The 27,964-nt window shown below is 44.8% G+C and overlaps 1 protein-coding gene and 1 long non-coding RNA gene across 7 annotated transcripts in view; one reads left to right on the top strand and one right to left on the bottom strand.

The window, feature by feature from the left end:
• The window catches only part of Frmd4a (FERM domain containing 4A), a 574,646-nt gene that overhangs the window by 291,015 nt on the left and 255,667 nt on the right, over positions 1-27,964 (bottom strand). For 2 of the 5 annotated variants that reach the window (XM_040755497.1, XM_040755496.1), the window contains exon 1: positions 9,667-9,853. The exons of 2 other annotated variants lie outside the window; for them this stretch is intronic. In XM_040755497.1, the coding sequence (XP_040611431.1) occupies positions 9,667-9,756 (90 nt within the window). In that variant the 5' untranslated portion in view covers positions 9,757-9,853. Of the gene's footprint in view, positions 1-9,666; positions 9,854-25,419; positions 25,848-27,964 lie in introns of those variants that run through there. One more of the 5 variants, XM_013121371.3, reaches the window with a different exon arrangement.
• LOC110342949 overlaps positions 14,715-27,964 on the top strand; it is a 53,039-nt gene continuing 39,789 nt past the window's right edge. For both annotated transcript variants that reach the window (XR_005880742.1, XR_005880743.1), the window contains exon 1: positions 14,715-14,814. This is a non-coding gene — a long non-coding RNA (uncharacterized LOC110342949). The remainder of the gene's footprint in view (positions 14,815-27,964) is intronic.

Genomic DNA, 27,964 nt, shown 5'->3' with positions numbered 1-27,964 from the left:
GACTCACTCATTTTGGACACTGCACCACTGGTTTGGCCCTAAATTATACTTTCTAGATATATTCTGGGACTCAGCTGGCTTTTGAAGCCCTGACACGTGATTACATCAAGACATTTTAAAAACTATTTTCTCATAGGCAAAACCAAAACCAAACAAAAGAGCTTTCCTTTGGTTAGAGGCCAAGGATACTGAGACAAGAGGGTAGAGGGGTGGCTTGGGACAGGTGAGTAGGGGGTGGAGGGGTGGCTTGGGACAGGTGACCAGGGGGTGGAGGGGTGGCTTGGGACAGGTGACCAGGAGGTGGAGGGGTGGCTTGGGACAGGTGACCAGGAGGTGGAGGGGTGGCTTGGGACAGGTGACCAGGAGGTGGAGGGGTGGTTTGGGACAGGTGACCAGGGGGTGAAGGGGTGGCTTGGGATAGGTGACTGCTATAAGATGTTGAAATTGTTCACCCATCCTGTCCTTGACTGCTTTTTCAATGTAACTCAGGGGAAAGTGGATAAGCTTGAATACAGTGGCTGAAGGTGGGGAGGTGCTATTTAAAAATGACCTCTGTAGGCTGGGGCGACAACTCAGTTGGAAAATTGCTTGCTCTACGGGCATGAAAACTACTCTCCAAAAAAAAAAAAATAAAAGAGCTGTGACACATGCCTATAATCACAGTATGGGGGGAAGAGACAGGAGAATCCCTGGAGCTTCTGCCCAGCCAGCCTAGCTACATCAGAGAGTCATAGTCTCAGTGAAATACCCTGTCTCCAAAAATAAGGTGGAGACTAACTGAGGGAGACACCTGATACTGACCTCTGGCCTCTACTACACTCATAGACAAGTACCCAACACTGAACACACACACACACACACACACACACACACACACACACGCCCCCTACAAATAAGAATATCAGCACCATAGAGATAAGATTCTTAGCCATCTTAATTGTCATAACCTAAACCCCTTTGACCCCACCATGGTCTCTCTTTTACCTGCTCTATTTCCCCCTTTCAGCATTCCCCCAACAGCTCTTTCCTGATAACTGTCTATTACCATACTACTTCTCAGGTAGTAGTCTACAATGAATGCCTCTGAGAAAGAATCCTATTTGGTCCATATGGACTAGACAGACTTTCTCTTTAATTCTCTTCCTATCTCATTGGTTGCTCCTTGCTATTTTTTCCTCTTTTCCTAGTTTATCATCATAATATTGGCCTCCAAACTTTGGAAGGCTCAGTCCTCAGACATGTATCTGTCCACACACATTCTTCAGGCAGTATCTCATAATTCTGTGATTTTTCAACCATCTGCCAAGGATGTGCCCATAAATGTTTATGTATAGACTTTCCAAGAGAACAAAAGCTCTAAACTTGTATGTTCGACAATTCATTGGTTTAAATTCTGTCTCCATGAACCATTTCAAGTCACCAGGTACCAGGACTTCAATGATGAATCTTGATTGTTAGCCTAATGGGATAGAGAGTCACCTGGGAGACACACTTCTGGACATGCATACTGAGTGTTAGTTTTAATCTCTCTCTGCTCCTGTGCTAATGCAGTGTGACTGGCTACTTCATGTACTCCCCACCATGCTTTCCTCATCATGATGGCCTTCAGTTCTCTGAACTGTGATCCAATAGAAGTCCCTTTTCCTTAAGTTGTTTTTGCCACATCAATGAGAACAATAGCTAATTCAGTTAAAATTGGAAGACCAATTGATGAAGATGAGGAAGAAGGGGAGAGGGAGGGAGAGGAAGAAGTAGAAGGTGGAGGAGAAGTATCCCACATTTGTGGTTCATCTACTTCAAGATTTGAGAACAAATATTCATGACATCGATTCTTCCATATTGTTTTATATACACAAGACAACATTGTTCCCAGAAGCCCACTGATGAAACAATACAAATAAAGTAGATTTCTGGGCTTGGGTAGATGGCTCAGTGGTCAAGAGAATTTGCTGGGCAAACCTAAGGACGTGGGTTTGAATTAACAGTACCCATGTGAAAAGCTTGGCATGACCACACATGTGTCTGTAACCCCAGTACTATAGAGGTGGAGACAGGAGGACCACCAAGGCTTTCTGGCTTCCAGCCTAACTCTAGGTTCCGTGAGATATCATGCCTCAATGTAATAATCAGAAAGTGATACAACAGGACATCCGATGGCCTCCTCTGTCTTCCACATGTATGCATGCACCTGCATACACACATTTGCATGCATCACATACAAACATACACACAAGAGACTTGTTTCAAAGAAACTCGTATTGTACAAGTGGACAGCAGTTACGTGTAATGAGCACTCTTGCCCACCATCCTGGTCCCACAGCGGCGTCAGCCCCAAATGAACACTCGGACGTTATATTAGTTATGAAACTGTTGGCCAGTGGCTTGGGCTTCTGATTGGCTAGCTCTGTCTGAATTATTAACCCGTAACTATTAATCTATGCGTGTCTACATGGTCTTGTCTTACCGGAGAATGCTTGACTCGAGTCCTCTCTTCCCGGGCTCACAAGACAACTCCTCCCTGCCTATACTTCCCAGAATTCTCCTCCTCTGGTAGCCCCACCTATACTTCCTGCCACTAGTCAAACAGTGCTTTATTCATTCATCAATAAGAGAAACATATGTACAGAAGACATCCGCCCCATCAGTTATGCTGATTGAGCATATCCTAAGCTCTTAGTACCTAAGAGCTCTGTTGCAAAGCACTTATTTATAACATGCTTTAAGAACACTTGATGGATTCCATGAACATATCTTCATTACAGCTGAAATAAACACAAACAGCTCTTCACTGGAGAAGACCAGTGGCAGGATAGCCAGATTGATGTTTTGAATCTTGTCTACAAAGAGGTTCTGCATGTTCCACATGCCATAACTACACAAGGTTGGGTCTAACTACTAAGAGTGGACTCAAAGCACACAGCACTGCCTAGGATATCCAAGGATGTCCCAGGAATAAAGATTCAACTCCCAAGAAATTCAAATCTAAGATTTCTTTTATCAAGAACCACACATTTGACTGTCTTACTACAAAAAAGCAAACAAACCCATCCCAACCCACCCATTCAGTCCTCATTCATGGTGAAAACAACGTAAAACACAGGAACTATCTAAATTCCTTCAGCTGGCATGGGTGATCCATCTTTGCCACCATATACTTTGGGGCAGTGTTCTAAATGTTGGCTGGATCCTATTCACTGAGATTCATTCTGGTCCAGGTGCAATGTAGACACAGGGAGCCTGCAAGACTTTTTAGAGCTTTCCAATGTTAAGCTGAAGAGCTAGAGATGGATGCATCCCTGGGGCTCCCTCAAGCCTCCCTGCCAGCCTAGCCTACTTGATAAGTTCCCAGCCAGTAAGAGACCCTGCCTCAAAACCAAGAGTGATCATTCAATGGTTAAGTGTATACTGCCCTTGTCAAGGACTAGAGTTCAGTTCCTAGCATTCATGTAGGGCAGCTCACAACTCCCTGTACCTCCAGAATTAAGGATCCAATGCCCTCTTTTGACCTCCTCAGACACTGTCATATACAAGTACACACACACACACACACACACACACACACACACACACACCTTTTATTTTCCATTTAAACCTAATCACTAACAACAAGGGGAAAATGACCTTTCTTGCCTTCTGTGAAGCAGAGAATTGGAGTCCCCAAGAGTCCATGATCTTTTTCTCCAGAAAGGCATGTATTTATGGGAAGAACAAAAGTGTTCTTGAATGAGGGGGCTGGATAATAATACACGTGAATACGCTGATCTGTCTGAACAATTCTTGGCTGTCTGCTTTCAATGGTAATAAATATCCACTAAGAACAGTCTGCTGTATGTGTTTTGGGTAGTGTCTCACACTTCTCTGCATGAATACATTCAAAATGTAAGCACCACACACACGAATACAGAGATGCTGTTGTATTCTGGATCCTTAAGTTATGCAGCTCAGCAGCTGGGATAATGTAATGGTTTGCAAAATAATAGACTGGCAATATGTCAACCTGGAATAACACATCGAATAATGAATGTCGTGGGTGCCATAAAGTTTAATTTATGCTGTGTTAAAAATACCACTCCAGAAATATCACACCATCTCAGTGTTTTCAAGAAGAAAAAAAAGACCTTTTCACCTAAAGTAGTCAAATAATTGTAAGAAAAAAGAATGCTTGCTTGCTTCATCCCCTCCCCCCAATAAAACCATCAAATTTTTTGTTTAGTTTCAGTCAGGCTATTTTCTCCCACCTTGTTCCACTTAGAGGTATCTGGCGTGCTCTTAGAGTCCAGAGTAAATAAGAAAGATTATTTCGTTTCCTCGGTTTGTGTTAATACATGAGAGTGAACACATTTTCCTCCAGCAACAATGAGATTTCTAGGAAGTCAGCTCAGGAATTGAGGCTGTTCCTATTTAGGTCTTACTTCTAAGGCATAGGAATAAAGGACATTAATGATAGAACTTCCAGATTTCATTCATTCTCATATCCATGAAAATGGTTTATTACATTCTATTATATCCTATCTATTTACTTAATCCCCAGCACTGGGATTGCAAGTGTAAACCACACATGCTGGCTCTTTTTTAAATAGCAAAACAAAACAAAAACATGGGTTCTGAGAATTGAACTCAGGTCCTTGTGCTTGCATAATAAGCACTTTGCCATTGAGCTATCTCCCATGCCCTAATTTTATGTTTTATAGCAGATTATGCTAGATTAGACCAGCAACTCTCAATATTAGGAAGAACAGGATAGACTCTTGGGTCTGTGTTGGGCATGGCTGGCTACATTGATGGATCTCATCTAGAATCCTCATATTGGCATGAAAAACATGGATGGACAGTCTGAGATCAGATATTTCCACCATTCCTGTTATGAACCAGGTGACTTGTTCTTAAGGAGCTTGTTATCCATGGAAAGGACAACTTAGATGCAGATCACCTGTGTTACTGCACGAGAAGCACAGAATATTGTGGCATCTTGCAGGAAGTGTGCTTTTGTAGGTTTGGCTTGAAGGTGGGGCTTCCAATAGGAAATGAGCTTCATGCGAAAGATTGGGAATAGGAAGTTAAGGGGTGGGAGGAGGAGACAAGTGCCAGGTTAATGGAAGAATGTTCAAAGGCCTGATACATTAGAGAGAATGGTACTCTAACGGTAGTAGGATACACTCATGTGTGGTTGGAGTATTGCCTAAGAGTAAGATGGGGAAGAAGTAAGACAGCAACCTTAGCAGGGTGCTAATTGTAATCTGGCATTGGTACCTGTCCTGCATCACAGGACCACTGAAATGCCTTATGTACACGGTGATGTAACTGTCCTTAATCTAACTGAAAAGACTTCAAAAGAAGGTACAAGACTAGCAATCACAAGAAGGTAGTATTCAGACACAAGATGACAGTGGCCTTGATCTGGCAGTTGGAAGGAGCTACAAGATGAGAGAGATATCAAAACCTGAAACGACAGCACACACAGTAGTTGTTCAACAGAAACAGAGGAAATGGAAAGGACAGGCAGATACCTGGGTTCTAGGTTGGGTACATGTCCCATTCTAACATTTCTGTCTATTACAGACCCGTTCATAATCCCATAAGATTATGAGGGATCTTGGTGGGCCGTGGTGACATATGCCTTTAATCTCAGCTTTCAAGAGGCAGAGGCAGGTGGATCTCTGAGTTCGAGGCCAGCATGGTCTACATTCTGAGTTCTAGGATGGCCAGGGCTACATAGAGAACCCTGTCATGAAAAATTAAAAATAAAACAAATAAATAAAAATAAAGAAAAGATTATGAGGGAGCTTCCCATTTTTCTAAAGCCAGTGACACTGTGACTGTGATAATGTCACGGTGCAATGAACTGTCCTATTTATTTGATCCTCTGAAAACAACCCTAGCTCACTGCCAATCATATCAAAGTCTAGCACTGACAACTACACTGTGCATGACACCCGAAAGTAATCATGAATGATTACACTACTGGCTTTATCATTGCCTTTTATCAATATCTTAGACTGTAATCATTCTAGTGATCAAAACATTATAATTGGCTAGAAAGTGATATGCCAACAGCAGCCTCCTATGTCTCAAGTTTATCTCTTTTCTCCATTTCATTATACTCTATTGTGCTTGATTTAATAGTCCATTCTTAGGAATATTAGGATTTTAGGAGTAAGTGGCTGTAGTGTACATGCATGTATGGATCACATACTTCAGGCATATAGTATGCTATCCTATGTAGGTCTGTGTGAGTACACTCTATGATGTCAGTATAACAATGAAAGGTTATGGCTATGGGTTTCTAAGAATGTGTGGCATCCATGTCCACTGATGCTTGATTGCACTAAGTTAGCTCATGCAGGGGTGAGGAGCAGGCTTGTGGTGGTGGGTGACAAATTCCACTTTGGACACATTAGATTCAAGTTGTGAAGACTGTCAAGATAACAGAGATGCCCAGTGCATTTTGGTTCTGTAGGTCTATGTGTTAGAGGGTGAGCAACTAGGGGATCAAGCATTGTGTCCCTAACAGTTGGGAAATCAGAGCATGAAATCTGACAGGCTACAACTTAAGAAGTCCTTGACAGAAGAGTTCAGAGGTATGAAAGATCAAATCTAGGGTGGGAAGACGTACGCATTACTCAGTTTCTATCAAAAAGCAGAGAACTGAGGTGGCTATATCCACCTTACAGGACCTACCTCCACCTCAGTCTCAAATGGCAAACTCAAACCACCTGAATTAGGCCTTCATTTTTCCTTGACCATTGCAATAAAACACCAGTTTTAAAAGGAAGAGAGCACGAAGGTGCTCCTGGCTCAAGTAGGCTGAGACATGGCACCTGTGTGCATGGAACACCATGTTGATAATTCTGTTCAGTGCCAGGCTGCCATGCCACATGGCCATCAGAGAGCACAGGCCACAGGCTTTCTGCAATGGCAAGGACAGACAACACTAAGTTCCAGGACTGAGGGTTTATCCTGTCATGGACTAATGTGTCTGAATGGAAGATGATGCCTACTGTACCTAATTCCCTGTTTATACAGCATGAGGGGGGAGGAGCCCCACGTTCCATGTTTCACCAGCAGCTCAGGGTGGTAAGGAGAGGAAATGGACCTGGAGGGACCGGAGTAAAGGCCTTCTGGTAACTTGAACCCTTTGAGACTTACCAGACAATAATAGTCACCAAAATGTCCGGCCCTCTCTCCACTGTTAAAAGGGCTAGGTGCTAGAGTCCCAGGGAAAGCAGGTCAGCCTTCATGGTCTGGAGTTGTTCATCACCTAACTGCCCTCCTTTTATATAAATCTATGGCTTCCATTTTGAGAAGTGTCATGGAAGCACTGCAGTGTGAAACGCCCAATTGGACCTGACAGGTTATCATATATTCCAATTAACTTCTATCTCATTGTCCAGGAGGGGGAGGTGGCAGGTCCATCTGCAACACCCAAGCTCCAAGGAAGTGCAGGCTGCTTTAAAGGGTTTAGAGCCCTTAGACCCATCTCTTAAGGCCATGAACCTTGGCATATGCTCAAGGGAAGAAATAAGCTATGTATGATTCAAATTCAATGTATCACCTTACTGTAAATACACATGGCAACAGATATGTAATAGGTCATATTTGGATTCCTGTATTGTCAGTATGTCTTAAAATGGTGTACAGTGAAAGAACCAAGTTAAGTACACACCTTTGTATTTATGCAAATCTATATTTAAATACTAACTACCCGTATGGAGATATGAATGATATAAAGACAGGCTACAAGGTAACTAGACTTAAAAATAATTAATTTAGTCTAACTTAATTTGTATTGGTATGAGGGTGTCAGAACCTCTGGAACTTGAATTACAGACAGTTGTCAACTGCCCTGTGGTTCTGGGGATAGAACCCAGGACCTCTGGAAGAGTATCCAGCTCAGCCCTCTCTCCAGTCCCATAACTAGATTTATGTTTGTTTGTTTGTTTGTTTCTTCCTTTCAGAAGCAGCATAATATTCTCCTCTATATGGCCATGTTGCCCAGCCCCGAGAAACATGATTTACATTTGGGTAGTTAAGAACAAATATCTTGGTAATAAAACATGTTACACAGGTTTGGTTATTGCAGAGGCAAGGTTTTTCATCATAACTGAAAATCACATTCCACATGCACTGGGGCTGGAACATCTGGCTTCACTGGTAATCCTAGCATTTTGGAGGCTGACACAGGAGGATTGCAATGAGTTGGAGGGAAGTTTGGATGGCACAGTGACTTCTATAGAGTGAGACAAAGGAGATGATAGATAAATTTGTGTTTTTTTTGTTCTCAGGCTCCAAAGCTATAAAAGAAAGCACACAGTAGGTGCTTCCTACACATTAAATGGTGTAACTGGTACAGAGCACTGAAACGTGTTTCAAATTGAACTGAAGACTTACACACAACCAGAATGGGTAATGCCCTTTAAAAATTTCAAACAGAAAAAATTATAACTTATCAGAGCTACAAACTCAAGCCTGCCCGGATATTCTAGACAGTCCCCCATATGCTGAACCTTTAATTAGGTTTTCTTTAAATTAAAAGAAAACCGTTGACTACTGAGTAGTCCATCCAGAAAAAGCCATTTGAATTAAGGTGTGTTCCCTTTTATGAGCTGCTTTACTTTTTGAGCTGGTTTTGGCCTATACTTTATCTACCCACACATGGGTATGGCATCCGGTTTATGGAAAGGCTTGTCAGGATTCCAACAAGGGATCTGGGGGCTTCTAAGACACACACAATAATCCTGCCCCATGGTGATAAGGACTCCAATCCCCACATGTTGAGCCGACCTCCTCCAGACAACCAGCCCATTTTACATTCATGACAGCCACCTTCAAAATTGTATTTCTTATTATAGAGAAAGACCAACTCTTATTATTATTTTATAGGCTCCTCTCTGCCAGGGACTATTGTGAAGGGCACATGCTTTCAGGAAATTAACGATCACCTCAGCCAAAATCAGTAGTATTATGAACAAACAGACCCAAAAGGACCACAATATGTTTGAAAGGGCAACAACAGAATGGGTTAGGATGAGTAGGGGCTTTTAACCAACATACTTCATAAATGACATCGATGAGGCGCCAAAGCCCCTTAACACCACCTTCACCTCCGTTTTCTCCCAGCAGAGGAAATCCGAGAAGCTACGGCACTGAGAGTGTGTTTCATTCACACAGGAGCAGCCGGGCTCTCAGCCCTGACACACTTCTCAACAAGCTCCAGGGGTACGGGAGGCTCTACCCTCATATTTCCTTTCCCCTACGGCATCTGCAACTGACAGACATTTCCATTTCAGAAGTCTCGTCCTTATCTCTTCAGGAGAGAGAGAGACAGAGAGAGAGACAGAGAGACAGAGAGAGACAGAGAGAGACAGAGAGAGACAGAGAGAGACAGAGAGAGAGAGACAGAGAGAGACAGAGAGAGAGAGACAGAGAGAGAGAGACAGAGAGAGACAGAGAGAGAGAGAGACAGAGAGAGACAGAGAGAGAGACAGAGAGAGAGAGAGAGAGAGAGAGAGAGAGAGAGAGAGAGAGAGAGAGAGAGTCTCAATCTGCAGCCCTAGGCTCAGGAAAACAGTAGCAGCAGTAATTCCGAGCACAGTGAAATCACAGTCTCCATGTCTGTAGCAACTGCCCTATGAAAACAAACTGCCAGACACCGGCCACATTGCTTACCCTCTCCACGCTGCGCCTTCTCAGAGATCCATACGGTATTTTCAGAAGTCTCTGAGGTCTGTTTGGAGTCACTGCAGTCTGAACTACCATGGTGTGGAGCTGAGAGTGAGCGTGTGTGTGTGTGTGTGTGTGTGTGTGTGTGTGTGTGTGTCTGTGTGTGTGTCTGTGTCTGTGTGTGTGTGTGTCTGTGTCTGTGTCTGTGTGTCTGTGTGTGTGTCTGTGTGTGTGTGTGTGTCTGTGTCTGTGTGTGTGTGTGTGTGTGTGTGTGTTGCTAGCAAAGAGAGATGAGCTAGATTCCTTCTCAGAGCTAAGCTGTGGTCTTCGGGAGGTTTCCCAAATATTGAAAAGCTGAGTTTTCCTTTCAACTCTGTGAGTCAAGATGTGGTTGGTCAGGAGGTGGGGGTGGTGAGAAAGAAAACAGCCCAAGTTCTCCAACTTCAGCTGTGAGAGCAGCACCTTCAGCTTCCTCCTGGCTGTTCCTGTAGCACTGGCTCAGAGAGAGCTGCTGTCCCAGGAGTGGGTAAGCAGTGCTTGTAGGGAGAGTGATCCAGAAATGTCAACTTTGCTTCTCAGGACTGCAGATGGCAACCAGGTCAGTTGTCTCATCAAGCCTGTATCAGACGCATTATTCACTCCACCACGTGACGCACAAGCCCCTCGGCTGTACAGTAGGTCACATGCTTACCTTAAAAGGACTAAGAGGAATATCCCCCACATCTGGAGCAGAGATTAATTCAAAATCCTGCATTCTGATTTCATTCTCTTCCTAACATTAAAAAAATATTTGAAGGCTAGGAACAATACATAGGGGAGTTGGGGGTCTCTTTGGATTCATAAATTACCTCTATGAAACTGAACATAAGACATGAATCTGTTTTTCCCAACACTGCTTCCAACAGAAAATGTATGCATCAAATTAATTATGTGAATACAATCCACAGGAAGAAAAGGTGGGGGAGGGGGAGGAGGAAAACCATCTTTGCATCTATGGTTCAGATGAATCAGACCAAGCCAAAGGAGTTACATGTGCCCCGGCTCATGCAAGCGTGCTTAGAGCATTTTGTTTGTTTACAGCTTTTACATTATTTATTTTGTGCGCCAGTGTGCATGGGGGTGTTGGTCTAAAGAGTGCCACCGTAGGCGTGTGGAGGTCAGAGGACAACATTCAGGAATCAGTTTTCTCGTTCCACCTTCTGGGTCCCAAGGATCAAACTCACGTCTTTGGGCTTAGTGGCGAGTACCTTTTCCCACCGAAGACATGTCACTGACCCTAGGACACTCAGTTTCATGTCTGCAGAGAGCACGACTAAGTCATGGGTGACTTTACCAAGCAGCTTTGAAATGACTCAAGCTCTGCTTCATCTGCAGCTGCCAATTCTTTCCCAAGCAAGGTTTCCTTCCCACTGACGGTGCAAGGGGGTTAGTTTTAACTGTCTGTGCTATGTTGTAAGGGCTGCATCACCACTAACCCCCCACCTCCATCATGTCACCCCCTGGAATCCGAGAAAGCCCATGGGTGACAGCTTTTCAGAGTTTAAGGAATTCTCTTTGCTTCTCTTGAACATAATTCCACACATACACACATCCTCTGCCCTGGTCCTCACGACAGCAATGCTCGCTCCCTCTGCGGGGATCTCAGGCTTACCCTGATGTTACTCACATGTTGGGCAGCAGCTTTTCTTTATTCCCCACAAGCCAGAGCTCAGTTTATTGAGAGTGATGGAAAAGAAAGTTCTGTTTATTCAGACAAAACTAATAGGAAATGGGGGTGGGGTGTGAAGGGAAGCAGGGTTTTTATGTTACTAGAGACTGCATTAGAGCAGAGAGGCTCGGAGGAGTGGGGCACTGGGACGCCGGGGAGCCGTGGGCAGGGTCCTCCCACGCAGACACACACTAAGAGGCAGTTAAAGAAAGCAACGAGCCCACGTGGGAAAGTCCGAATGTACAACAATTGGGCTTTGTTCATAATTGCTTCCATGTGTGCAGCCGGAGTGAGCGAGAGGGTGAGCGAGAGGGGAGAGGCAGGGAGAGAAGGAATCCCGTGGATATCTTCGGAGAGGGGTTTTAGGTTACACGTCGTTTGTCCTCCTCCTCTCTTCCTGCCTACACTGCCCAGATTCAGAGAAGAAGGAGCAGAGAATAAATCTGCACTGATCCTCAGTTATTCACCCAAATCTGTAGGGTCTCTTGCTTTCCCAAAATGGCACTTGAAGGTGTCACAGGTTTGAACAAAGGACGGATGTGTTTTCCAAACACTCATCTGTCCAGAGCTAAGGGACTGGGTCCTTCCAGTGTGCTCTGAGAGGACGCAGTGGATGGCTGCCTCTCCTGTGACCCCGGCCCCAGCAAAGCCCCTGAGAGCTGACTTTATTTATATTTCAGTAAATGCAACTTCCTGTTTCCCAGGGGTATTAATGGAGGTTTCACTGAAGAACTCGAGGCTTTGGCGGTATAGTTCAGACTGTAAGGGACACTTTGATGAACTAAGTGCAAATAAAACAGAAGCACATGTGTTCAATTATGGTTAAATACGTATGGAAGAGAATGTTAATGGAAATCAAAATAACTCTGGGCCAGACTCCCCACGCATTGCAGCCCAGCACATTCCACCCCTTCCCCAGTGTGGCGGGGGCACGGTCATGCTTTCTATAACTAGAAGAGTCTCCTCCCACTAATGGAGCCCTCCCCAGTCCCTGTGGAGTAAATGTCCACTTCCTCATTATGACCTCAAGGCTGAGTAGTCAGCTTGCCCAGAAATATCTGATCGTCTATCCGTAGAATGAGACCTGTACATTTTAGATTCCCTGCTGAATCTACAGCATTTATATTTGTTATTTACTTTATTGTTAGAACCCAAGTATGTTTCCCAGGAGGAGACAGGCACTTACACTGTACCTGATGTGACCACTTTTGGGGAGGAGAAGGGACGGATGGCTTTCCTGAGTTGCCAGACAATGGGCTGGGAGGTTTCCAAAGGCTATCTCAGTGAATGAAATGATTTCTATCATTTGTGTTTCACAGGTGAAGGAACCGAGACATATATACTGTTTAAAAAAGGTGATCAGAGTGCACTGGTGGACAGGTAAGAGCTCAGATGTAAACCAAAGTGACTGCGTAATGGAGGGTCTCAGTTGGCCTATTCTACTGTCAACTGTCATAGGGCACTTTGTCAGCTAGTGCCAGTTTCACAGTCTAGGAAGAGATCCTTCTGATGGGCTTACAGGGGAATGAAGCGTGGAGGCCCATAGGAGTGGCTCCCTTCCATCTTGAGTTAGGGTCAGAGAGTTTGAACCTATTATTGCTCCTTCAAGATTAAACCACAGGATGTTTGGCCCAAGGTGTGGCTATTGTATGCCTTGCCTAGAAAACAGGCTATTTGGCCTAATGGATATCTTACCTAAACCACAGGATATTTGGTTGAGTGTGTGGTTACTTGATGTTTTGGGTTTTAAGGAGGTAATTACATTTGTTTGTTCCTTGTAGCCTGCTAAGGAAGTCTTTTGCCTCCCCTCTTTAGATTGGGGTATACAAGAACTTTGAATAATAAACTTGGAACTGATCCCAGTATTCACTGGATGCCCTCCCGACTCTCTCTTCTGTTTCTTGTCTATTTCTTTCTTCAATGCACACTTCTCCTTGGTGAGACGGGCAGTTTTCAGGTCCCCTTGATGAGCTTCAGGGGAGAAGCTGAATGCTGAGAGGGTTGATGAGATGGGAAGTTTCAAAGTCTCTAGATCTGTGGCTGCCATGTCACCCAGGCTTGGCAGCAGGCAGGTCATAGTCAACCCGAAAGAGCTAAGGAAGGGGCAGGGGGACCCTGCCTCAGGGACTCAAAGAGGGACAGAGTAAAACGAGCTCAGAGATGGGGTCACCTGTGGTAGTTTTGGACTACATGGATGCCAAGGTGGGCAGTTCACTTGGGCACCGATGGAGCCAAGGGGGAGGGGGAAGAGGAGGGACAGTGTCCAGTTTGTCACTGTCCTCTGCCAGCCAAGCAATGGGGAGAAGATAAACAGTCACACAGGCAGGGACACGGACAGATAGGGGAGAGGCTCTGTGAGTCACTGGATCCAGGGCCAGTGCTGAGGGTGGACCACAGAACTGACATTGGGAAGTCAGGGATGGCTGAATGAGAACAGGATGAAGAGGAAGCGTTTTCAACAAATTTATCTTGGAGAGTGCATCATGTCTTCACTAGGACCTGGTAACCCCAGACCACGTATATCAGGCAACAGTCTAGAGGCCCTGGCAAGCTAGGGAAGGTGCCACGGGACTGGGTGCCGGTGGGGCTGGAGGGCTGGGGAAGCGATCCTCAGCTGCCCGGCCCCCACACCGCTGCACTTGATGGCTCAAGGACCAAAGGCTTTGGCTGATGGAGGGTTTTGTTTGTTTTCTGGGAGCATTTCCCTCTAGTCCCATCCGAGGAAAACATTTACATGATAGTCTGGACTGGAGCTGCTCAGGAAAATCAATGTTCTCCATGCACCAAAGCAAGGCGCATCAAATCAAAGCCACGTTCCAGGTCACTGACAGCAGGGTGTGGAAGAGTAGATGGGGTAATGGCTTGTGGGACAGAAGACAGTTTATGCCACTACAGTTGGTGGAAAGAGACAGGAGGAAGGGAGGAGCCCATCTGATGTACATATGTGTGTATGAGTGAATGTCTGTGTGTATACAATATACATATATGTACATGTATATATGAGTGTATATATGTGTTTGTGTGTATGTATAAGCATGAGTGTATGTGTATGAGAGCGTATGTGCTTGCATATATCTTAATGTTTGTGTTTCTGCTTGTCACACAGTCACGGCTGCATAAAGAGAGCTCCAAATCAGCACTGAGCATGTTGGTACATGTTACAAGCTACCCCAGGGTGAATGAGACCCTGATGGCCCCCTGAAAATCCACACATGCACGCTCTCACTTAGAACTTTAAGTGGCTGGCCCTCGGTGAACTTTCTCCTCTTAATGTCCGTGCCTCTGACAGAACACTAAGAAAGCAGGTCAGCAGACAGGGTGGTTTCCTGTGAGAGGAAGTTGCTGGAGGGCACACTGCAGATGGGGTGCCGGATGGAAGCTCTGGAGGGTGTGGGCCTGCTGAGGGGAGAAACAAAGGACCTTGAGCTGAGGAAGGTGCGAGAGAGGTGAGCTGAGGGGCCCTTCTGGGTGAGAATATGGGGTCCTTCTCAAGTGGGTCTTTCTTACTGTGTTACAAGAGGCAAGTTAAGGGAGAAAGGTTTACTTTGGCTCATGGGTCCAGGAGTCCAGTCCTTCACAGTGGGAAAGCATGGTGGCTGGTGGCTCCCCTGCAGACTGATGGGCACTTAGGAAGCCCACAGGACAGGAAGTGAGGCCTGGTCATAATCCTCAAGGCCTGCTCCCAGCCAGCCACTTTCTCCTGCTAGGCCCCTCCTCTTAGAGGTTCACTACCCCCAAGACAGCACCCCCATCCGGGGAGCAAGTGCTCTAAAGCGTATCCCTGTGAAAGCCATTTCCCACACAAGCACTGACACTTCTTGCTCTTCTACCAATTGAAAAATCTTAACCTTGAGGGATGAGGGTCATGGCAAAGCTGACAGGAGACAGAGCTGAGAATAGAGACTTGCCTTTTTGGACTTCCATCCTCAGCTGTGGTTATTCCTTAGAACACTTTACAGTGCTAAAAAAGATCTTCTCTCAGTGATTTGAGCTCTTAGGATAAAAGGTAGCCACCATTACCACCTTCTTTTTATTGCCCTGGAGGGACTGGCAGAATAGAAAAGAGAGAAACCAGGTTTGAAACTATACTTTGGCTTCATCCTCCAGGAAGAAGGAGAAGGGGAGAGCCCACACATGGTAATTTATACGTGTGATCCTAGTACAGGAGGCTGAGGCAAAAAGATCATGAGTTCTAGGTCAGCCTGAGCTACATAGTCTACCCACTGGGGTAGACACAGGGAGCTGCTTTAGAAAAGTGTCTGGCTAGTGTGTAAAGTGTGTAAGGAGCAGCAGAGAGACAGAATGAAAAGAACACGGGAGGCACTTAGATCTTAGGTTTGCTATGATCTGCCTGAGAGTGGGTCTCCGGACATCCTAGGTGCCCTGATATGGTATGGAGGGTAAAAACAAACAAACAAAACAAAACAGCAACAACAACAAAACAAACCCAGGTGGAGGAGGCAGGGGCATGGACTCTAGGCTGAGAGAGGCACCATAGGTGACAATTGGTGCTATTGACAGCGTAGGGAGACATTCCCAGCTATAGCAGTGGGGAGGAAGACAGGGTCTTTCTACAGCCTGATACCTGTGATGACAAAGTTGGGTTTAAACACTAGTCCATTGACAGCTAAAGGAGACATTCCCAGCTATGGCAGTGGTGAGGAAGACAGGGTCTTTCTACAGTCTGATACCTGTGATGACAAAGTTGGGTTTAAACACTAGTCCATTGACAGCTAAAGGAGACATTCCCAGCTATGGCAGTGGCGAGGAAGACAGGGTCTTTCTACAGTCTGGTACCTGTGATGACAAAGTTGGATGTTAACACTAGTCCATTGACAGCTAAAGGAGACATTCCCAGCTATGGCAGTGGGGAGGAAGACAGGGTCTTTCTACAGCCTGGTACCTGTGATGACAAAGTTGGGTTTAAACACTGGTCCATTCCAGAGAAATAATGGCAGCCAGAACGAGGCAAAGCTTCTACCTCCTCACTCCTGGAAGGGCTGGAGGGCTAAGGGAGACGTGCTCCTGTGGGGTGACAGGGAAGGGGCAAACATGCCCTATGTACAAGCACAGACATGGCCCAAACCACTCTGAGCTGGGGTGGAGAAGTAGTAACTGGGGGAGAAGCGTGGGTTTTAATTGCTGCCTTATGAAACGAGAAAGAAATCAGGGGAAGGACTCATATGAAGTTCTCAACAGGTTTAAAAAGTACCCTAGAGTCTGAAGAGGAGTCCTGGGAGAGATGCTCTGAATTACTTCAGGGTCCCAGCCCCACAAATGTTCCTTCCAAACACTTCTGACTCAAATGGCCCATGCCTTGTCTTATTAGTACACACTGCCTAGTGGCTGTATATTAATAAAGAGTCCAGAAGTGAGGTCAAAGGTAAAATCTAATATTCCTAGCTCTCCTATAAGTAGACCTCATGTGCCTAGGACTGGGAGAAGCTAAGCTCCCCAGATCCCTGTGAGGCATTGTTTCGGGTGTCTCTGTTTTAACTAAGGCTTGTTCTCACACATCACACAGTTCAAAGTATCTGTCTCTGAACAGAGAATATCTCCTGTGTCATTTGGGAGATCTTCAGGAAGAATTGTAGTTGGTTTATGTGGGGAGATAAATTTCCCTTCCTTGTTCCCATCCCCCTTTACCTTCTTTTCACTCTCTCTTCTTTTTCTCCTTCCCCTCCCTTCCCTCTCCTCCCTCTCCCCCTCCTGTCCCTTCTTTCACTAGTTGGCTGAATTCCACATTTCATTTAACATCTCCCCTTCCTTGAGACAAAGAAGATAAAGGATCTGGGATGGATCTGCTCAGATTGGCTCCTCTTGTCACTGCTGGGGTCAACTTGCTTCTGAGATGGCTCTGTGATTGTCTTGCCTGCTATGCCATGCTTTATTGACTAAGCTGTCTCTCTCACTCCGGCAGGAGGACTCCATTCTGTATGGAGGCGCTTCACTCCTTGCTTTGATTTGATTGGTCCCCACCAGCACCCTACCTTCCCTCACCATCTAGAGGCCACTCTAGACTCTCAGAGGCTGCAGCCTGAGCTGATGGCCATTCTGCATGGTGGGAATAGCTTATTAAACGTGCCGTTAAGAGTGATGTCATGTCCTGGTCCCCGGGAATCGATACTATTGCCAGGATGCCTGTGTGATTAAGCAGGTAATAAGCTGACCTGTGGGGCTGGCTCTGCAGATGGGCCTTCCAGATCATTTTGCAAAGCCCTTTTTCATGTTCTGTCAGCTGTGGATGGATTTTGATAACTAGCATTGATCTGCTGTGTTTATGAAGTGCACTTTGCACAGGGTAAACTATGCAATTACACCTGGAATGGCAAAATAAATAATGCCCTTATCTGTGGTATTGACTTCACAGAATTAGCTGGATATGTATGGAGTACTCCTAAGCTGAGCCAGTACATGTTGACTTTTGATTTTCGATAGGCTTGGTGCTCTCACATCAGCCACATGAGATAGCTAAGTGCTGGGTGGCAAATGGTCAACTTTTAAAACTGTTTCTCATTGTATGTTTCCTGAACCTGAACATGCAATTTCCATCCACAGAACAGATTCCCCCATAGTTGAAATAATCCTTCAAGTGCTACAAAGGAGAGTGGAGTCTTTTCTTGATGGTGCAAGGGCCCTCTCTGTCCCACGCCCAGGAAATACAGTACTACCAATAGTAATTACTTTCCACTTACCTATGACTTTCATATTTTCCCAATGGAAGGGGAGCAGCAACATGAACTTGCTAGAAAGACTGGCATCTCTGAACCTCATGCTGTGGGAATATGGTTTATCTTGAGTATGCCCCCAACACCCACTAACTCATAAGTCAAAATGTCAAAGGGCTTCTTAGTACAAATTCATGACCAGAATGGGTAAAATACCTTCAATGGAGCAATTCTTAGAGGCAAATGAGGATGAATAGAGGATTCTGTTACTGTTTGGCCTACGCCACTGTGTTTGCATTTGAAGTCTCTACAGCATAAAGAAAAGTTGTGAAAATTGCATGGGATACTGAGTCACATGTGTGAGAACAAGGGTGGTAAACAATGACAACGTGGAGTTGGACAGATGGCATAGTGTGTAAAGCATTTGCTGTGCAAGTGTGAGGATCTGAGTTCAAATCTCCAGAACCCATGAAAAGAAGTGGAGACAGGAGATCCCTTGTGGCTCTCTAGACAGCTAGCCTGGAAGACTCAGTAAAAACAAACAAAGAGACCTCCTTTAAACAACATGGAAGGCAAGAATCAACATTTAAGATTGTCCTCTGGCTTCTGTGTATTTACTGTGGCATGTGTGGGCACGTCAGACTGACACACAAACACACACACACACACACACACACACACACAATGAGTCTAAGGCCAGATTATCACCTGCATACTATAGAACAGTATATATTGGGTTATATGTTGTCTAGTTTTATGTCAACTGAACACAAACTAGTTATTTGGAAAGAGAATGCATTGATTGAGAAACTAGTTATTTGGAAAGAGAGTACCTTGGCTGAGAAACTGCCTATACCAGGTTGGCCTGTGAGCAAACCTGTGGGGTATTTTCTTGGTTGGTGAATGATATGAGGAGGCCCAGATCACAGTGGGTGGTTTCAACTCTGGGCAGATGGTTCTGGGTTGTATAAGAAAGCAGGCTGAGCAAGCCTCAAGGAATAAGTCAGTACGCAGCATTCCTACATGCCTTCTGCTTCAGTTCTTGCCCTGAGTTCTTGCCTCTGCTTCTCTCAGTGACGGACTTAAAGTTTTCAGGTGAAATGGCCTTCTCATTGCTTTTAGTCATGGTGTTTTATCATAGCAATAGAAACAGTAACCAAGACAACCTTATTTGTGAGCAAAGGGAAGCCATTACAACTTAGTTTTAGCAAGGAAGTGGTACTAGTTCTGAGGGACTGATCGACAAAGGGTGAACGGTAGAATGGAGGCCAACTGGGCAGTCACAAGGTTATTGTAGAATTAAAATTGGAAAAGATGAAGTTTAGAACCTGGATATTATTCCTGTATAGCTTCTATCTGAAGAGAGCAGGGGAAGGATGGTCCTAACCCTTAGAATAGATGCACAGGAGGAGGGGAAGATCTGGAAAGACGCTGAGTGCCTCTGGGCATGCTGACTTTCTGCTGTTTAGATGTTTTGAGATGGAATTTAAGAGAAGAGTCAAACCTGAAAATGTAGCTTTTGTTTTCAATGGCACCCAAGCAACCACTAGACAAGTTCTATCATTAAAACCATGGGACGGTCGCTCAATAATGGACAGGCTTACTTCTTGTGAACACTGGAAATGATATTCTTCAGCACTGCAGATTGAGATGTAAGTACTTCTCCAGCACCATGTGGCTGCTATGCTCCCTGCCATGATGAAAATGGACTAACCTCTGGAACTGTGGGCAAGCCCCCAGTTAAATTTTTTCTTTATAATATTCACAGAAATAGAACAGGAACTAACATATTATCCAGAAAGCTATAGCTAATTGCCAGATTACATACAACATTTATAAGAATATGGTTTCCCTTGGGGAGTGGGACCCAGAGGTTGGAAAGAAGGGATTGGAACCTGGGATATTTCCTTTTTTTCTTTTTTTTTTTTTTTGAGACAGGGTTCCTCTGTATTGTTTTGGAGACTGTCCTGGAACTTGCTTTGTAGACCAGGCTGGCCTCGAACTCACAGATATCTGCCTGCCTCTGCCTTCCGTGTGCTGGGATTAAAGGTGCATGCCACCAACACCCGGCAGGATATTTCTTTATAAGCCTTCTAGTGTCCTTTAACTTCCATGTTCATGAAAATTTGCCATGCACATGTCTGATAAAAAATCAATATGAAATTACAGACAGAAGGAATGATGTTACAGGAAGCTGGAGCCAGATAAGGATTCTGCACAATAGGGTAATAGTCAGAAGGCCTTGGGTGGCCATGAGAATGTGCACATGAAATGCTGGCAGCAGAAGCCAGGCAGAAGAGGGGAGACCTGGAGGCATCTGCCTCCTTTTGAGAGGACAGACTTGAGTGTAGGTAATCAGGCTATTTAATCCAACAAAGACTGTTTCAAGACATCTTCTTGGTTTCCCATTATCTTTTTTTCAGTTTGCCTTGGGTGCCTCTTGGTCTATGGAGAGGCGTTGGAGTGTCCACGGAAGGCAGAGCCACTCAGCTATACTTACTAGAGTAGAGATGTAAGAGATGAGACACGTGACGTGTCTCTTAGTTTATGAAACTAGAGATGGACAGACTGACAGTTGGAAGCACAACACATACAACAAATTCTATACTAGACATTCTTTTAAAACATTTATTTTTAATAAAAATTTTTATGTGTATGCTTGTATGTGTATGTGAGTGCAGTTACCCTTAGAGGCCAGAGGAGGGCATCAGGTCCTGTGGAACTGGAGATACAGGTGGTTGCAAGCAGTATTTGCAGGAGGAAGCTTGTGCACATGCATGTGAGGACTAACTATTTTCTCTCAGGAACACAGTTGCACAGGAGGCTAGCTGCAACTAAAGAAGCCCCAAGTGTCAACAAGGCATAATGAAACAAAAACTGTGATAGTCCCCTTATCTCATCTTATAGAAGCCTTGTATTTCCACAAAGTACACCCACCCCTTATGTCTGTTGGTAATCCTGGAAAGCAAGGGTCAACACAGAAACAAGTGTTTTGGAGATAGCTGGATGACATCCTAATATGCATACTCAAAGCTATCAAGGAAAGGCAAGAGTAATGGGACTCTGATGCGAATACTCATTCTAGACAACTAGATTCACTTGGGGGAAACCTGTGGTTCCTAGCAAGGCTGGAAGAGGAAATGCTAGGCTTCAGATTTCAAGTCATCTCTTTGTTTATTTAGGATATTAATCTCAATCTCTATGGGTTGTCAGACATTCTTCCCCATTCTTCCTGGGCAATGGATCTGAAAGGGCAGCCTGGGTCTGGAGCAATTACGAACACAGGCTGCTCTTTCAAAGGAGCTGGGTTCAATTCCTAGCACCCTCTTGGTGGCTATCAACCACCTATAATCCTATTCTAGGGGATTTGATGCCCTCTTCTGGCCTCCTTGGGCAATAGTCACACATGTGCTGTACAGACATACATGCAGGCCGAACACCCACTCGCATAAAAGGTCATCTTGTTCAGAGCGCCCTCCCTGAGGGTCTCTAGGGCTCATATCCCATCGGCAACAGAGTTAAGGACAGGAGTAGCCACAGGTTGACAATTTCATGCAAAAAGCAAAGTGCTTACAAAGGATTCAAATGCGTGCATGCGTGCGTGTGTGCGTGTGTGCGTGTGTGTGTGTTCACTTTAGTAATAACAACTGGAGAGTTAGGAGTGGAGGGAAAAGAGATGATTTTATAGTAAAATTCCTAAAACATATTCCCATTCTAGGAGGATAAGCAAAGGAGGAGAGAGAAAGAAGAAAATGAACATACCCAGGGCCTTCTCTGCACTCTCCTACCCTACCTAGGTGCCTCTCTGCACACCCCCACCAAGCCCAAATGCCTTCTCTGCACACCTGACCTTGGGTGCCTCTCTGTGCCCCAAATATGAATGTCTTCTCTGTACCCCATAACCCTGGGTGCCTTCTCTGCACCTCCACAACCCCAGATGTCTTCCCTGCACCCTGACCCTGGGTGCTTCCCTCCACCCCTCAAGCCCGGATGCTTTCTCTGCACCCTGAACTTTGGGTGCCTCTCTGCATCTCCAACCCCAATGCATTCTCTGTACCCGACCCTGGGTGCTAGCTTTGCACCCCCAATCCCAATGCCTTCTCTGCACCCAACCCTGGGTACCTCTCTGCACCCCAACCCCGATGCCTTCTCTGCACCTGACCCTGGGTGCCTCTCTGCACCCCAACCCCGATGCCTTCTCTGCACCCGACCCTGGGTGCTGGCTTTGCACCCCCAGCTTTACATCTTTGCTGCAGTCGCACACACTGGACAGTCTGAGCTGCACTCTACTGATGAGAACAGAGATTTTCTTTTTTTTATAAGTCAATTCTAAAATATATAGGTTGTCATTTTTAGAAGATTAGTACTAGTGCTAGCAGTGTTGCTATTATTACCATTATTTGGTGGGACCAGAATAGTCATGGACACACTCAGGCACTTCTTCAGAGAACTTAGATGCCTGGCAAACTCCAAAGTGCCTGTGAATTGTGTGCTATCAGAACCTCACAGCCTGTGTGTCTCCTTTGAGAACAGAGATTTTCTGAAAGACAGACATTTGACACAGCTTTTACAGTGAGGGTGGGTTCTCAGCTATGTCTATGTGGCTTCAAAGTCCAAGGCTGATGTTCTCTTGGATTGTTACATGCAGATGGGAAAACTGTACCAAACATCAAGAAAATGCTTATCACAAAAGTTGGGGTTCAGGGAGACTCAGCAGGGGAAAGGAGAGAATTATCTGGAAGAGGCACATGGAGCACCTACAGTACCTGTTGCATCCTTTGTCACGGAGTGCAGTTCACATGGGGTGTCTGCTCTGTAAATAAGTCTTTAGATTCCAGGTAAGTTTTAGGACATCTTCTGCATTTCACATAGATATCACATACCATATATTGTGGTAGGTTTTATTGTTGTTTATTTATGGTATTAAGGATTGAACCTGTGAGTCGTGGGCACACTAAGCAAGTGCCCTCCTACTGTAGGTTCATCCTTGACTCTTTTTGTAGTTTTCTTTTGGAGACAGGACCTCACTAAGTTGCTCAGGCTTACCCTGAACTTGCAAACCTCCTAATTCAGCCCACCAAAGTAGCTAGGACTATAGGGCCGTACCACCAGGCATGAATCATATGTCTTATAAAGAACACACATCTTTATTATGAGCACAAAGACAGTTCCTATTCCTCACACTCCATCCACTAATTTATCCTATTTTTATAACCATGGTGTCCTCTGTCGTGAATGTGTCAAGAGGAGGTTCTATAATTTGATAAGAAATGCAGAGGACAAGCAAGATGGCTCAGTAGGTAAGGGTGCTTGCTGCTAATCCTGACAATCTCAGTCTGATCTCTGGAACCAGCACGGTACATGGAGAGAATCAACTCCTACAAGTGGTCCTCAGATCTCCACACTTACATTGTGGTGTAAGTATACCCCACTAAATAAATACATTTTAAAATGAAGGCTGGAGAAAGTATGGAGAGTATAGAATTCTCATTAGCATCTTGATGCTTTCACCCACATTAATTTTTCAATGAAAACAAATACTATGCATTTAAAAACAAGTAATTAATGTATATCCAATGGTGTCAATACAGCATATTCTGTGCTAAGAAGACTAGAAGCACCCTGGAGAACATGAGTTTCGATTGTCAGCACCCCTATAAAAAGTTATGTTTGGTCACTGCACTTATGCAACCCTGAAGCTGTTGGGGTGGGGGCAGAAGGTTGCTATGGTGGGGCCTGTTGACTAGCAACCTAGCTCCAGGCTCAGTGAGAGACGCTGTGGCAAGGGAAAGAGGCAGAGAGAGCAGGGCATTCAATGTTCTCTTCTGGCCTTCCTGAGAGAATGGGTGAGCAAACCCTCTAACTGGACTGGGAAAACAGAATAATTAAGTGAGGGGTATTTATTAAATTATTAAATTAAAATTATTATTATTATTAAAAAGGATGGAGCATGTGAAGGTTTTTCCCACTGAAGAGGAAGAACATGGCCAGGCTTGGAAACAGACCATGGGAATGGAAAGGAAGTACGAAGGAAATTAGGGAGTCGAGGCAACAAGGGAGATACATTAATGTCCTTGGGGTACTTAAAGAAAAATAATTTTCTGATTAATTTTTTCCCTTGGAGACAATCAAACTTTGCTGTGCCAGAGACCATTCCCTACCTCAATCCTGCAGAGAGGATTGGTCATCAAAGCCAGTTTCCTGTCTTGTTCTCTATGCTACATCCTATGAACTGATTGACTAGACATACAGGAGGACCATGTCCATCATTTACCACATACTCTGTCTTCAGACTCACTTCCCAATGCATGACTATGATCAGAATGGATTCAAGTCCCTCAGCTGCCCACACTCTCCTAGCAGAGAAAGCCCCTCTGGGAATCCTGCCAGCTTAAAGTTGCCTCAATTTGAAGACAAATTATAAATTAATAATAAAAAATGTTCCAGACTCTCCTGTCTGCCAAATATACCATTCGTTGTAAAGTCTGCGAAAGGGACCTCGTGATGTATAGCCAAAAATTGCCAACCCTCTGGAGCCCTTCCTTATTCTAAACACAGCCCTCACAGCATGCGCTGCAGCCGCCTTCCCTGGCAGAACAACTGTTTTTCTTGGAAAGAGCACATGCCAACACCTTCCAGCTGCATCGTCACCTGCAAGACTGCTTCTGCAGTCTCCACCATACCACCAGTAACCCAGAGAGAGCAGACCCATGCCCTACTGCAATCCCAAGCCAAGTATAAGGAGGTGGCTGGTCAGGATAGGGACTCTGTTGACTTTGATGGGGCTTTTCAGAATTGCACTGCTAAAATCATTGCTGGAAGAGGTGAGTCTCTGACAGATGCCTGTTTCCTTCAGATGAAAGTAAGTCAAACCAAGCAGCTTCATCTTATCAAATCTATTGCTGGAGAACTCATATGAAAACAGTCTGTGGACAGTGAAGTCAGTGATGCTATCTAGCAATCTGCCTTTCTCTTCATGGAATGATCAATATTTTAAGCACTATGAATTCCTCAACCCCCCCTCAAAAAAACAAAACAAATCTAGTTCCTCAGAGAATGCATACCAAAGTGGTTTTGATCTCTCCCGAGACTGTTTTCTGTTTCTTCATCCCATTCATTCAGACTTCTGTAACTTACTTGATTCAAAATGCCACACCTCAGTCAGGTAATCCATATGGACAGTTCTGTGTCATTAGACTTTTAGAAACAATAACTCACCCCCTCCAGCTTCCCCCACAGCACATTAGTAAGACATAACAACACTGTGTGGAAATGGGACAATTACAAGCTAGAAGCTTCAGTTACTATGGGGACACAATTCCTGGGTTATTTGGGATGGCAGGGACAATCTTTGTATGTGGAAATGAAAAGCTTTTTACTTACAAACACATCCTTGAGCAGGTGCTCCAGTGTCATCTCAAAGTCATCCAGTCTGGCAGCTAAAGTCATGGTCAATGTCCCAAATGGCTCTTAGACCCCGCAAGCAAGCTGCAGACCCTTCCGCTCACAGCACACCCTTGGTGCTGAAGTCAGTTTCCAGGCAAAGTTACCACTAGTGAGAAGTGGAAACCCTTAAAACACAACAGAGCATTGCAGAACGGGCTGCTAGGGCTCCCTAGAAGGAATTATAAAAGGTTTAAAAACCCAACTCTGTTAACGACTCTATGCTATCAGACTAGGCGCAAAGGTCACCAGGTGAAGAAGGCAGCCTCCTCTGTAGAATTTCACAATGTGAAATGCCCACTAAATGCAAGGAATCTCAGCAGCGGATGAATGTGAAGACATCTAGATGGGGCAGAAACGAGACTGGGAAGACGCATGAAGCCGTCTGACTCTGATATTTATAGGGCCACATGTTTTTGACTCCAGCCATTTCTCAGTTCATTTCTGACCTTTCATAAATGGCTACACACAGTGGAGTGTATTGTCGAACGGGGGCAGTGGGTCCTGCAGAACTTGGCTGTGACCAATGCCAGGGCAATTCACACAGACACGCCATCAATGGTTCTTTGTGAAGGACGCATCAGACCTTGTTCTGTGCACCACGACAGAGAAACACAGTCTTGTGGAAAACAAGGAAATGAAAGTTGGAGGGTACTAAATTTTTCCCCAGAATATTATTAGATCCCATACGATCTTCCCTGCTCCTTTTACACCCCCACCATGCAAGGGTAGATAAACATCTCGGAAATAGACTTAATCTCTGTGTCTACTCCTCCAACATCTGTCAGGTAGAATATTCATGAAACCTTGGAAATCCTTTTCTGCTTCCACAGTTTGACTCCTTTCTATTCAGGCAAGCACTTTAAAAATTGCAATAAAATACACATGGCACAGATGTGCTGCTTTAACTTCTTTTTGTAGTGGTGCGTGCGTGTGTGTGTGTGTGTGTGTGTTGTGCTTGTGCACACATATGTATAAGCATGCATGTGTGGGGAGACTAGAGGACTATGCTGGGTGTCTTCCTCTATTGCTTATGTTCCGTGTTAGTCCCTTGAGATAGGACTGAACCTGGAGATGGTTATTTTATTTTTTTCCTTCTAGGCTGGTGATTATCAGGTCCCTGTGATCTTTCTGTCTCTGGCCCCACTCCGCCCCGCCTACCTGCTGGGGTTACAGGCAAGCACAGCTTTTTTTGAGGTTGCTGGAGATCTGAATTGAGGTCCTCATGTTTTCTCAGGAAGCTTTCTTACTCACTGAGCCATCTCTCCAGTTTCATTTCAACTATGGTAAGTGTGGATTCAGGGATGTTCCTTTATACTCTTCACATCACTGTCCAATTACGTGTCACACAGCTGTGTGTGGAAGTATTGCTAGTGTCCAACTCTGGAAACTGTGCTTTGTAAAACTGAACCACAATCCCATGAAGCACTAACTCTTCATGACTCTCCACTTCTCTCTCCCTAACTCTGTCATCCACAGTCCTACATTCTGCGCTTTCTGCATCTTACTTGTCTAGGGATGCCCTATAAGGGACATACTGTATTTGGCTTCTGGTGACTGGCTTATTCACTCAGCATAACATCCTCAAGCATGTGTTAGAATTTTCCTCTTTTGCCAGTGTATGCATGTGTGGTGTACATATGCGATGTGTGTTTGTATTTTTGTGTACAGTTGTACATGTTTCTGTGAGCACATGTATGTTGAGGTCCAGTGTTGATGTTGTGTGTCTTCCTTGATTGTTCCTCACTTTTTCTTGAGGCAGGGTCTTTCACTATTTGCTGTTTTGGCTAGTGTAACTAGATAGTTTGTCCTGTGAGTTTCCTGTTTCTGCTTCCTCTGTACCAGGACTGTGGACATGCCAACATGCTTGCCACACTTTTATGTAGCTTTGGGGATTTGAACTCTGGTCCTCACACTTGTGCAACATGTACTTTATCCACTGAGCCATCTCCCCAGCCCAGAATTTCTTTTCTTTTTTTAAAGGCTGAAACCATATATCCAAAGAAATAACATCACTTTGAGCAAATTTTCAGAACTGAGAAAAATCTCCCAAGAATACTTGGTTGTCAGACCATAGAAGACATTTGTGCTGTGGCTGTACTAACAGACATAGCCTCAGTGTAGAAAGACAGACAGTCTGTTAGTTACCACACAACTTGAAAGTCTAGTCTCTATTCCAAACAGGGGAAGCACTAGTCAACACCAGTGTCAGAGAAGGCAGCCCACGTGAAATCGAGGAGGGAACAGAAGTCCAAGAGGCTCGCACTCTATAATATACTTTCCTTTCTACCCTAGGGCTATAAACGAGAACAGCAAAATTCCTGGTTTTAGTTTCCACGAAAATGCTCATTTTATCAAAGATAAAGGTAGACAGATTCAGTGTGTGTAATTTAAACAGAGCCACCATGAAATAAAGTCACCCCTTCACTAGGAAGCCCTGATTAAAAAACAAACTTAACATTGTTTTAAAAGCAGTTTGAAGGTC

The sequence above is a fragment of the Mesocricetus auratus genome, unplaced genomic scaffold (genome assembly GCF_017639785.1).
Source record: "Mesocricetus auratus isolate SY011 unplaced genomic scaffold, BCM_Maur_2.0 Super-Scaffold_100013, whole genome shotgun sequence".
Classification (NCBI taxonomy): domain Eukaryota; kingdom Metazoa; phylum Chordata; class Mammalia; order Rodentia; family Cricetidae; genus Mesocricetus; species Mesocricetus auratus.
This window is presented reverse-complemented; position numbering and strand designations above follow the sequence as displayed.